The sequence below is a fragment of the Mizuhopecten yessoensis genome, unplaced genomic scaffold (assembly GCF_002113885.1).
Source record: "Mizuhopecten yessoensis strain PY_sf001 unplaced genomic scaffold, ASM211388v2 scaffold10795, whole genome shotgun sequence".
NCBI lineage: Eukaryota > Metazoa > Mollusca > Bivalvia > Pectinida > Pectinidae > Mizuhopecten > Mizuhopecten yessoensis.
The window spans coordinates 95,264-107,913 of record NW_018408725.1 but is presented as its reverse complement, the minus strand read 5'-3'; the positions used below and the strand labels follow the sequence as shown (position 1 = coordinate 107,913).

Here is a 12,650-nt window from a genome sequence, read left to right as displayed (position 1 = left end):
TGTCCCCGCATAGGACCGTGTATATTATTTGATGTATATATTTAGTATTTCGTCGTTCATGTTGCTTATTTTTATTTAAAAATCATTATGACACATCGCTTGACCGATTCATTTCTGCTGACTTAACTAATGAGAAGATTCACAATGTATATGTTAAACATTTGATTTCCTGATAAGGATGTCCCCGCTCAGGACCGTGTATTTTCGTTGTTAAATGATCAAAGGGAGGTAACTGCTATATTCCTACACCGCATTATGAGTTCTGCTACACTTTTTGTATTAAAAACAATGATCATAATCACTTCGTCTTGATAATTTGATGCTGATACTTCCAATGCTAAACATTAGTCACATATTGATACAAATCATGGCAGACTTTTGCTAAAACAAGTGTATGGAAACGACACAATGTGTAACGGTCCTGGTCAGCGACGGTCCCCGTCAGCCCCGGTTCCAGTGAGGGCAGCTCAGCTGTTAGACACTGTTGCCGGAACGACTTGATACGACTCAGAATGACCCCAAGTCTCTGTCATTTGGATGTTTGAAATTGATCAATGGCGGGTGTTTCTATTGATGATGAAGAGAAAGTGAAGACATTTATTTGTAAACAGTGCGACTTTTCATCGAACTTCCAATACTTTGGGTCAAAGCCACCGTTTCTGAAATCTATTTTGTAAGTGAAAGAAATAGTCTATCGGGATGTCAGTTTTGAATTATATTTATGTAAGCCGGGGTGGTTATCTGAAGACTTCAACACGTGAGTTCTTCCAAAACTTTATTATGACACAGGTAAAAAAACCTACAACATATAAGACACACACTTACAACCAATAAATATCAATTACGCACAACAATTACGAAACGAACTATAAACGAAAACGAAAGTACAATCCTTTCACACATGTATGCACTTACCAGGCTTCCCGACCGGAGCGGTGTATTCGCAGACACTGCCCGCACTCCACATTAACATGTAGTAAGAAATCTTAGATGTCGCAATACGTCTGAACCATCGCTAGTTCCAGCGTTGAGTGGCTGGTGGCGGCATACCAGGAAAGGATAAAGGGCGGATCGTAGGGAGTGATGGGTAAGGTCTGTGGTAAGTCACACAGTCTGTTTGTCAATGGTCAGTCTGACCAACACTCACGACACACTACTCACGTGAGTTGCACTCACGCTACCGCATACACACTACCTTCACACACACAATAACACTCACAGGTATAACAGGTATGTGAGCCTGGTCTACACATACCCCCCCTTATTTGAAATATGTCCCATATTTCATTAAAGGGGCTGGTCGGGGAAAACATTACAAAATAAATGGGTCTAAATGCGTTCTCTGGCCTTCCAAAAGTTATACCATGGCAATATGATGGTCGAGTTCTGCTTGCAATGTCCGGTTTTGACCACTGAAATCTCGGGGAAGCCCCGCATAAATTTAGCGCAGATCTATTTATAATATGTCACGTGGTTGTTTCGAAAGTGAGGCAGTGAATATAACAACAATAGCATGCCGTCATGTGCCATGTCGGACTCAACTAGCGGACAAGACAGCAATACTATACGTAAATAATTGTTTTCAAAGGTCATGTATGATGCAAGTGTAGTATTCCTACCTATATGTTGTTATATATAACGGTATTGATACCTCGTGCCTGTCATGACTTTTGCATGAATCTTTTTCTTTCTCCGTGATGTTTGCATTTGGCCTTGTTGATGACGCGCGTGCGGTAAAATTACATCACTGATCTCGGTCAATTGAGAGTTTTAGACTGTCAGGTGACCATTTAGGATTTCTTTAATATAATTACAAAATTTACTCTTAGGGAGTGAATTTCAGCAAAATTTGAATCGGTATATTTCATAAGAAGGTATTTCAAACATGTGTATGCCATCTTAGCAAATATGACATTTTTTTCCCCGACCAGCCCCTTTAACGTAAGCAGGTAAACATCAGCTCATCCAACTACTATGTAATAAAATGTAATTATCAATTTGCTGCAAAATAAAGAAATAAACAAAGAAATCACCAGTAATTATTCAACAGGAAAATTCATCTTCAGAACCTGTAGAAATAATCGATAAAACCGCAATTAATAAATTTCCAGACAGTCGCATAACACTTGTTGTGCTATACAATAATACTGATAAAGATATTTCATCTCTCTATGTAATGGAATGGGCTTTGGTATATATATAGGGCTCATCAGTAATTGACATGATGCAAGTAATCAAGCAATAACTTATCTTAAAGCCAGTTAACACGGACATCCAAAGACCTTATATTCCCACAGCCACTACAAGGAGTCATTAATAAATAGATCATATCAACTTCCGCTTATCTCAATAAGACTGCTGTATAAACTTTAAACTCACATAATATAAACAAACTATAACTTAACCCATGATAGGATCACTTGTTTAAAAATGCTGTAACTTACTCCAACATGATCAGATACCTAATCCAACCTATCTTTTATAGATATCATACCAAGGTTCAACATTCATTTTGTCTTGCGACTTGTACACAGAACCCCTTGCATAAGGACTGCCTTTCCACAATGTCACCCCTTTATGGATAAAACCTCCCTACGAAGTCAACCTGTGAATAATGAAAACCTATGTACTCAGAACACCTGTTTAAAATGAACCACTGGGTATGGTGTATATCACATCAGAATACCACGCTTCTGATCACCTTTATACTACAGCTACCTGTCTACTACGACCATTTCACAATGGTCACAATATGGTTCCTATAAGTGCTCCATGTACCTACTTTTACCTTACAACGTAGGTCTATTAAAATCAATCTGACCATTTTACTCAATAAACCACTCACTACTCTACAATAAAACCTAACTGTTCAAAATGTCTCGTCAAAATGTTTGGGGACTAATTGAGACTTGACCCATGCTCCATACCAGTCTGGGGGATTTCGTGTCCTGTCCGAACGTCGGACTCCTGCTGGACTAGCAGCTTCCTTATCGGATCCGTAATCCTCCCTATTCACTGCTGGTGGAGCATCTTGTGTTTCAGACTTATCAGGGTTTTCCAAGGAACCTGGTGTCAGAGGTTCTTTTTCCATGGAAACCTCTGGGGATGGCACCCTATATGGAACAGGGGAAGATAGCTCTGATGGTGTTGGGCCGTTTTCTATGGAAACCCGGGGCGGATTAGGACTCCTAACAGGTCCAGGGATCCTATCCGGAGTAAGGAAGACTCCCCCTCTTGGTTTCCTCTTATAAGGAATGACATACCTGTCACTGACCGTGATTGAATCGTCCGTCTCCGTCTTGGAGCTGGAACTCTGTTCCGCTTGGGACTTTACCCTACTGACCTGATTTCGGCGAATGTTGTGATTCGCCAGAGCTTCATTTTCAGCCCAGTCAGGTGGAATTGTTGTAAATAACAACAGCATGTTCCTATGGAGTGTGTGCACGGAACCGACACCATTTTCCCCTCTGCACTTTATACACAGGTAACCCGTCTACCTCTGCTGAGACCACCATATAGGGATCCTGTTCCCATCTATCTGCGAGCTTATGTCTACCCTGGAATCCTACCTTTCTCACCAATACTCGATCACCCACGCTGAGTTTTGTCTCTCGTACCCGAGCGTCGTAAGCAGCCTTATTTTGCCCCACTTGCTTACCAGATTCTCGAGCTGCTGACCTATAAGCATACTCCAGCCTCTGCCTCAACCGTTGGACATATGTCTCATGGTTGCCGGATTGATTCCCCTGTGGGTCACTGATACCCAGGAATGCATCAACGGACAACCTCGGATGCCAACCAAACATTAAATAGTGGGGAGAGTATCCAGTCGCATCACTTTTGGTGGCATTGTAGGCCTGAACCGGTGGTGAATCATAGCTCTTCCAGTCAGACTTTTGTTCGTCTTCCAAGGTAGCCAGCATTTTGGGGAGAGTTTGGTTAAACCGCTCTACCGAGCCATTGCCCATGGGATGGTAAGGAGTGGTTCGAACCTTTTTAACCCCAGCAATCTTACATAGTTCCCTTATGATTTTGCTACAGAAATTCCTGCCCTGGTCAGACAGCAATTTCTCAGGGAAACTATAATGAACGATGAAGTGTTCATATAAGGCTTTTGCTGTTGTGGAGGCAGTTTGGTTGCGGCATGGGATTGCTTGTGCATATCGTGTGAAGTGATCAGTGATTACTAGGATGTTTTCGTAACCACCCTTTGACTTTTCTAAACTTAAAAAATCAACACACAGCAACTCTAGTGGCTTAGTGGTTTCGATGGGGACTAACCCAGCCACCGGCTTCACAGGGGTTTTCCTCTTAATGCATCTACCACACTGCTCTACCTTGTGACAAATATCTTTTTCCAGGCCTGGCCAATAGAATCTCCGCCTAGCTAGCCACAGAGTTTTCTCTTTGCCCTGGTGTCCCACATCCTCATGAACACCCTTCAGCCCCTGGGCCCTGTGTGCTTCAGGCAACAGTAATTGTTTCACCCGTTCACCATCTACAGTAGTAGTTCTGTAAAAGACCCTGTTTACAAAGGAAATGCGCCCTTTCTCCCTAAGATACCTTCGCACCTTCGGAAGCTTATCCTTCAGCTCTTCTCCACCTGGAAAAGGCTTCCTACTGTAGAGGTGTACAAGCCTCCCAATCACTGGATCCTTACTCTGTTCCAAAGCCCAATCTACTTTACTGATCTCATCTACATTGCTACCAGCCTCATCTCTGGCCGAAAGAGAGGCTGGACCCCATGTTATTGAGTCAGCGAGTGGCACTGAAACTGTGGCAGCCTGGCAAATGGCCTTGACCGTGTCTGAAAAAACCTGGGGACAGCGGGATAACCCGTCTGCGTCACCATTGTTCTTCTCTGGGCGATATGATATTGTGAAGTCATAACTAGCTAAGGCAGCTATCCAGCGATGGCTTGTGGCATCTAACTTGGCCTTGGTAAGGACATAAGTTAATGGATTATTATCGGTGATCACCTGAAATTTGGTACCATAGAGGTAGTCATGAAATTTATCAGTGACCGACCATTTTAAAGCCAGAAACTCCAACTTATGAGCTGGATAGTTTCTTTCACTAGGTCGAAGCCCCCTACTCGCATACGCTATGACCCTGGCCTTCCTGCTCCTGATAAATGACACTACCCAAACCGTCTCCACTGGCATCAGTGTGCACCACGAATGGCTTGGAATAATCTGCATATCCCAGAATCGGAGGACTAACAAGCTTCTCTTTGACTCTGTCAAAGGCAGTCTGTTGGGTTTCACCCCATTTCCACTTTGCAGGTGCAACTTTCTTTTTTCTACCGGTTTGTATTTTACCTGGGACACCGTGCCCCCTCAACAGTGCATTGAGTGGCTCAACTATCTTGGAGTAGTCTTTCACAAACCGTCGGTAGTAACCTGTGAACCCGAGGAACTGGCGGAGTTCCTTAAGGTTTTTGGGCTCAGGCCAGTCATTCACTGCCTTGGTCTTATCTGGGTCAGTACTAATACCCTGTTCTGAAACCACATGACCAAGATATGTGACTGAAGTCTTAAACAACTCACACTTGGACGGTTTCAGCTTGAGACAATGGGCCTCAATCTTACCAAACACAGCCTGCAACCTCTTCAGGTGCTCTTCAAAAGTTCTAGGAAAGATGAGAACATCATTTTTGAAAACCAAGCATTCTCGTAGATGTAAATCACCCATGCACCTTTTCATCAACCGCTGGAATGTGGCAGGAGCATTCGTCAAACCGAAGCTCATACGGTTACACTCATAGAACCCAAGGTTACCTACTGTAAAGGCTGTGTACGGCTTGGACTGTTCCTCCATCTCTATCTGCCAATAGCCGGAACGTAGGTCAAGCTTAGAGAAAAACTTAGAGCCATTCAGGGTATCAATGACTGCGTCAAATCTCGGGAGATGATAAGCATCCTTCCGAGTGTTGTTATTGAGCATTCTGTAATCGATACAGAACCTCAAGGAGGTTGGGCGCCAGTGTAAGCCGGGGTGGTTATCTCAAGACTTCAACAGGTGAGCTCTTCCAAAACTTTATTATGACACAGGTAAAAAACCTACAACATATAAGACACACACTTACAACCAATAAATATCAATTACGCACAACAATTACGAAACGGACTATAAACAAAAACGAAAGTACAATCCTTTCACACATGTATGCACTTACCAGGCTTTCCGACCGAAGCGGTGTATTCGCATACACTGCCCGCACTCCACATTAACATGTAGTAAGAAATCTTAGATATCTCAATACGTCTGAACCATCGCTAGTTCCAGCGTTGAGTGGCTGGTGGCGGCATACCAGGAAAGGATAAAGGGCGGATCGTAGGGAGTGATGGGTAAGGTCTGTGGTAAGTCACACAGTCTGTTTGTCAATGGTCAGTCTGACCAACACTCACGACACACTACTCACGTGAGTTGCACTCACGCTACCGCATACACACTACCTTCACACACACAATAACACTCACAGGTATAACAGGTATGTGAGCCTGCTCTACATTTATTTTCAAATGTATCGGGTGTCCAGTTTTGACGGATCGATATGTTGTTACCACAGGCGCTTGCTATTGCAATAGCATATAGGGATTTCTATATTTAGTCTACGAAATGAAAAGGTCTATAAAATGAAACCAAAAATGAAGCCCAAAGTCTTTGTAGTCTATCTATCTATCTATTCTGCAACATCCTCTTTCGAGTATTATGTGCAGCGTGCGCGTCTGTGCATGTTAAAAGGTATTTCGTGGTGACCGAGATAGAAATGATTAAGTGCGGACAGGTGCATGCATAAGGGAGAGAGGAAAGAAAGAAAAGTGTGATGAGAGAGTATTTGGTGCTAAGAAATGTCTATAAGTTTAGACCTGCTACTGCCCATACAAGTGCATATTTTATGGAACCTCTACGGATGTTGATAGCTCCTGTTGTACAAAATAGCGGATCTATTATGGACTTTGGGTCGGGGTGTGAAGGTGGGGGGGGNTAGGAACTCTTTCCAATACAGAGCCAGAAATAGTGTATTCGGGTAGGTGAACTATGATGACAGGGGGTGAGGGGGACGGGGGAGGGTGAAGTTAAAAATATGCTGACATAGTCTATGGCCTAACAAAGGGAGTATCACTGATTGCCTTCTTGAAGGTGTCAAGTGATGGACTGCTGCAAGCTCCTAACGGGAGGGCGTTCCATTGGACTATGGTTAGGGGGAAGAAAGAGTATTTGTAAAAGTCCTTATTGGTAGGGATTTGCCGAAAAGATAGGGGGTGGGCATTTCTTGATAGTCTCGTTGGGTGGACTACATATGGTGGCATTTGGATTGCTACTGTCTGGTAGACTATTTTATAAAATAAACACAGTCTGCTTTTGGATCTTCTGTGTGCTAATGTTTGCCAACCCAGACTCCCTAACATGTCTGTTACACTGTCCAGAGGGGAAAATTTGCCAGACACCCATCTAGCAGCTCTCATGCGCTGGACCATTTCTAGTTGTTTACTTTGATCTTGGGTGTATGGGTCCCAGACACAGGCAGAATATTCTATTTTAGGGCGAACCAGTGCCGTGTACGCTGCAGCCTTTACCTTTCACCTTGATATTTCTTTTTATATATCGTAAAGTTCTGTTGGCTTGGCTACTTACATTTTGGATGTGTTTATTGCAGGTTAGGTTTGATGATATGGTGACACCAAGGTATTTTGCATGTGGAATAGTTTCAAGTACTTGTCCGTGTAGCATATACTCTGTGGGGATTTGCGTCTTTGACCTGGGTATGTGTATTACCTGGCACTTGCTCGGGTTAAATTCCATATCCCACTGTTTCTCCCATAACTGTAATCTGTCAAGGTCTTTTTGGAGTCTGTATGCATCTTGTAGATTACTTACCGCTAGGTAGATAGCAGTGTCGGCTGCGAAGAGACGCACTGTTGATGTTATGTTTAGTGGCAAGTCATTAATATAAATTAAAAATAAAATTGGGCCGAGGACCGAGCCCTGGGGTACACCTGATGTTACCGGGACTTTTGATGAAGTAGCTCCCTCCAAGACAACTTGCTGTATTCTGCCTGTAAGAAAGCCTCTAATCCATTTGAGAGTTAGGTGCTGTATGCCGTATTGATTGTAGTCCCACTTTTTTATTGTCATTGAGTCATTTCTCATACCTGTTATTTATAAATCATTTATTATGGTTAAATCGGCCCAAAATGGGCCCTATGTATACATGGAATATACATAAATGTTATAATGTGGCAGTATTGAATTTTATCAAATTTATTTGTAATGTTGTATAATAATTGATGTATAGTAATATGTCCGGTATAGAGGTCAGTAGTGTGTCGTCAGTATATATCTATCATCTGACTGGCTATTGGGTTGGCGCGGTATACCTTTGTATGACTAGGTAGACGAGAAAGCGACGACAACGACGACTGACAAGAATATAAGAGAGGCATAAAGTCGATTTCTCAATTTACAAACTAACCTGTCGATCTTTTCTATTAGTCCTTTTTCCTGTCCGGCGTGCGGTATTTCCCGCGAGCAGTATCTGATATTATTTGTTCGGTATTTTATATTATTTTAAATAAAACATGTATGTGTGCGTACGCTGGGTTTACCTGAGTGACCGCCGCCATTACACCGGCCGGTACGATTGTGTTTATATTCCATATCTTATTATTTGTATGGTTTATGTTTACAGACTTGAATATGTGTACAGACTAATACATGAGCTGGACATATTGTAAAGCCTTCTGCCACACTGAGGTGATTATTTCATTATAAGTCATAATAATCCCAATATGTATATATATCCTTTTGAATGTACCGTCATAGTGTACGTCCGTAAATAGTTTTCACCATTTATGAGTAACGTCAACCAGAGATGTATAATACAGTATAACTATTATACGTCTCTGTGTCAACAGTAAATGCCAAAAGGCCATACACTTTTTTTTAATATATGTGTAAAGGTAAATTGTAATCCATATTGCAACTTATACTTGTAGATAAGGAAATGGTATATGTCCTATTTCCAATTCACTATTTGTTATTATATAATCCCCGGTTAAACGTACATATTTTCAGGGACGTATAATGGAGGGGATTAGCAACTCCCTCTTTCCCTTACCAATTTTATGACACGTCAATCTAGACTTACCTCCCCCTGAATCAGGAGCAGATAGCGAGCGCCACCTATCTCAATTTTGACAAAGCAATATGGCGTCGATACCGCTTCGTTAGATGCAGAAGTTGGTGTGAAAACAAACCAATCTCGATAAGTGTTCTTACGTCTTTTGTTTATCCCATTGTTATATGCTGATTGTATTACTTATAATTGATAAAATCTGTGGTACCATAGTAATTGCAGATGTCTCGTTTTTGGGGTATATTTTTCTATTTTTAAACGCGATGTAACGCGTGGTTAGAGTATTGTGGTGGGCGTCGATAGAAAAAAATGCGGGATAAAAATCCCCCCATATGTATGTGAACCGCCTCACTCCAAAACTGTTTTACCGATCTTTTTTAAATTAGCAGCAATAGAAAGCTGAATAAATTTTATAACAACCCAACCCATTTTAGTTGCAAATAATGTAATTAACCTTGTGTTATTTTTGTGTCAAAAAGTGTAAATATCAGCATTATTTTTCACTCGAACGTAAATAATTGTTGCGAAAGTAGTTGGTGACTGCTCACTGTTTTGATTAAATTTTTTAAACTATCGATTATATTTTTTAAAACAATTAATATCAATAAACAGCTGAGTAATTTCTATGTTAAATAGGCCTGATTTGATTTGCATTACTTGGAACGATAGCGATGTCACAGATGAAATTACTCGTCTGGTAACGAAGGACACGTGTTGTTAAAAACCGTAAACAACCGGAAATGTTAAACGCAACAAAAAAGTATCGCCTGCATTCGAGGATCAGCTCATCTAAAAATTACTTCTTTTTGAAATTTACAGCGATAGAAAGTTGAATAATACTTTGATATGTAGTACTAATTTTTATGGCAAAAAATAACAAATAACTTGTGCTGATTTTGTGTCAAAAAGTGTCAATGTTAGCATTATTTTCACTGGAACGTGCTTTACGAAATGTGATTGGTTGTAATAGCCACCAACACAGCCGAAAGGCTAGACATAGTGGCAACGATAGCCCTGTCCCTGGAATAAAAAGAAGACCTACTAATACACAGTCCCAATCAGGGCTAACCGTTATCAAAAAACACTTCGATCTCGGCGAGATTGTTGACATGACACCGAAAGCAGGTGCATGCTTAATTTTAACGCTAGTGCGCAAGCGCGGGCTGATCGAGAGGGGCTCTCGATGACTTCGCGGTTCGGTGAACAAACACAAAAGCGACGTGCTATAGAATCTTGACTGGGGCAGAGTTGCCAATCCCCTCTATATACAGTCCCTGATATTTTACAGCTAAGTGTTAATTGTCAGATTGTACTCATATCTGTTATATATGTATCGATAGCGTTATGTGTATGTTATGTTATGTTATGCGTATTGTATGTTTGTATCGTTGCAGGGTAAGATTTACTTACAATAAAACCACTGGTTCGGTATCAAAAAGTCGAGCTTGTGTTATTTATTCATCCCCAAATACCCCTCTGTAACAATGTATTTAACATATTAGATACATAGTAAGGCCAATTTTAACTTGGGCCGATTTCACTTGGGTAAAATCGGCCTGGCCGTTGTTACCTTGGGCGGATTTAACCAAATACCGTTATTTATAGACTAGTTAATTTTTTAGCTCACCTGGTCCAAAGGACCAAGGTGAGCTTATGCCATACCGCAGCGTCTGTCGTCCTGCGTCCGTTGTCCGTCAACTTTACACTACTAGTCATGAACCACTGAACGGATTTTAACAAAATTTGGTGTGGAGCATCCTTGGGTGAAGAAGAACCAATTTTGTATAAATGGTGGGTCTGGCCCCCCCAGGGGGCTGAGGGGCAGGGCCAAATAGGGGAAATAAAGCAAATTATTCTTTAAAATCCTTCTTCTCCTGTAGGAATGGAAGGATTTGTTCCATATTTGGTCTGAAGCATTCTTGGGTGAAGGGGAACCAATCTTGTATACACCGTGGATCTGGCCCCCCAGGTGCCGGAACATGGGGCCCAATAGGGCAAACATAGCAAATTATTCTTTGAAATCCTTCTTATTCTGTAGGAATGAAAGGATTTAGTCCATATTTGGTGTGGAGCATTCTTGGGTGAAGAAGAACCAATTTTGTATAAACGTTTAGTCTGGTCCGATCTGGCCCCCCAGGTGCCTGAACGTGGGGCCCAATAGGGCAAACATAGCCAATTATTCTTTAAAATCCTTCTTCTCCTGTAGGAATGAAAGGATTTGTTTCATATTTGGTCTGAAGCATTCTTGGGCGAAGGGGAACCAATTTTGTATACACCGTGGATCTGGCCCCCCAGGCGCCTGAACATGGGGCCCAATAGGGCAAACATAGCCAATTATTCTTTAAAATCCTTCTTCTTCTGTAGGAAGGAAAGGATTTGGTCCATATTTAGTCAGAAGCATCCTTGGGCGAAGGGGAACAAAGTTTGTATAAATGGTGGGCCTGGCCCCCCTGGGGGCTAAGGGGCTGGGCCCAATAGGGGAAATATAGGAAATTCTTTAAAATCCTTCTTCTCCTGTAGGAATGAAAGGATTTGGTCCATATTTGGTGTGAAGCATCCTTGGGTAAAGGGGAACCAATTTTGTATACACCGTGGATCTGGCCCCCCAGGTGCCTGAACATGGGGCCCAATAGGGCAAACATAGCAAATTATTCTTTAAAATCCTTCTTCTTCTGTAGGAATGAAAGGATTTGGTCCATATTTGGTGTGGAGCATCCTTGGGTGAAGAAGAACCAATTTTGTATAAATGGTGGGTCTGGCCCCCCCAGGGGGCTGAGGGGCAGGGCCAAATAGGGGAAATAAAGCAAATTATTCTTTAAAATCCTTCTTCTTCTGTAGGAATGAAAGGATTTGTTCCATATTTGGTCAGAAGCATCCTTGGGGGAAGGGGAACAAAGTTTGTATAAATGGTGGGTCTGGCCCCCCTGGGGGCTAAGGGGCTGGGCCCAATAGGGGAAATATAGCAAATTATTCTTCAAAATCCTTCCTCTTCTGTAGGAATGAAAGGATTTGGTCCATATTTGGTCAGAAGCATCCTTGGGGGAAGAGGAACAAAGTTTGTATAAATGGTGGGTCTTGGGGCTGAGGGGCGGGGCCCAATAGGGGAAATATAGCAAATTCTTTAAAATCCTTCTTCTCCTGTAGGAATGGAAGGATTTGTTCCATATTTGGTGTGGAGCATCCTTGGGTTGTCGGGAACCAATTTTGTATAAACCATGGGTCTGGCTCACCAGGGGCCTGAGAGGCGGGGCCCAATAGGGGAAACATAGCAAATTATTCTTTAAAATCCTTCTTCTTCTGTAGGAATGAAAGGATTTGGTCCATATTTAGTCAGAAGCATCCTTGGGCGAAGGGGAACAAAGTTTGTATAAATGGTGGGTCTGGCCCCCCTGGGGGCTTAGGGGCGGGGCCCAATAGGGGAAATATAGCAAATTCTTTAAAATCCTTCTTCTTCTGTAGGAATGAAAGGATTTGTTCCATATTTGGTCAGAAGCATCCTTGGGGGAAG

At 42.1% G+C, this 12,650-nt stretch overlaps 1 protein-coding gene across 2 annotated transcripts in view; it reads left to right on the top strand.

Annotated features, from left to right (window-relative positions):
* Window positions 1-474: 474 nt before the first annotated feature.
* The window catches only part of LOC110462419 (cysteine-rich DPF motif domain-containing protein 1-like), a 91,353-nt gene continuing 79,177 nt past the window's right edge, over window positions 475-12,650 (top strand). The window contains exon 1 of one of the 2 annotated variants that reach the window (XM_021516367.1): window positions 475-673. In XM_021516367.1, coding sequence (XP_021372042.1) covers window positions 555-673 — 119 coding nt within the window. In that variant the 5' untranslated portion in view covers window positions 475-554. The remainder of the gene's footprint in view (window positions 674-12,650) is intronic. The other variant, XM_021516366.1, reaches the window with a different exon arrangement.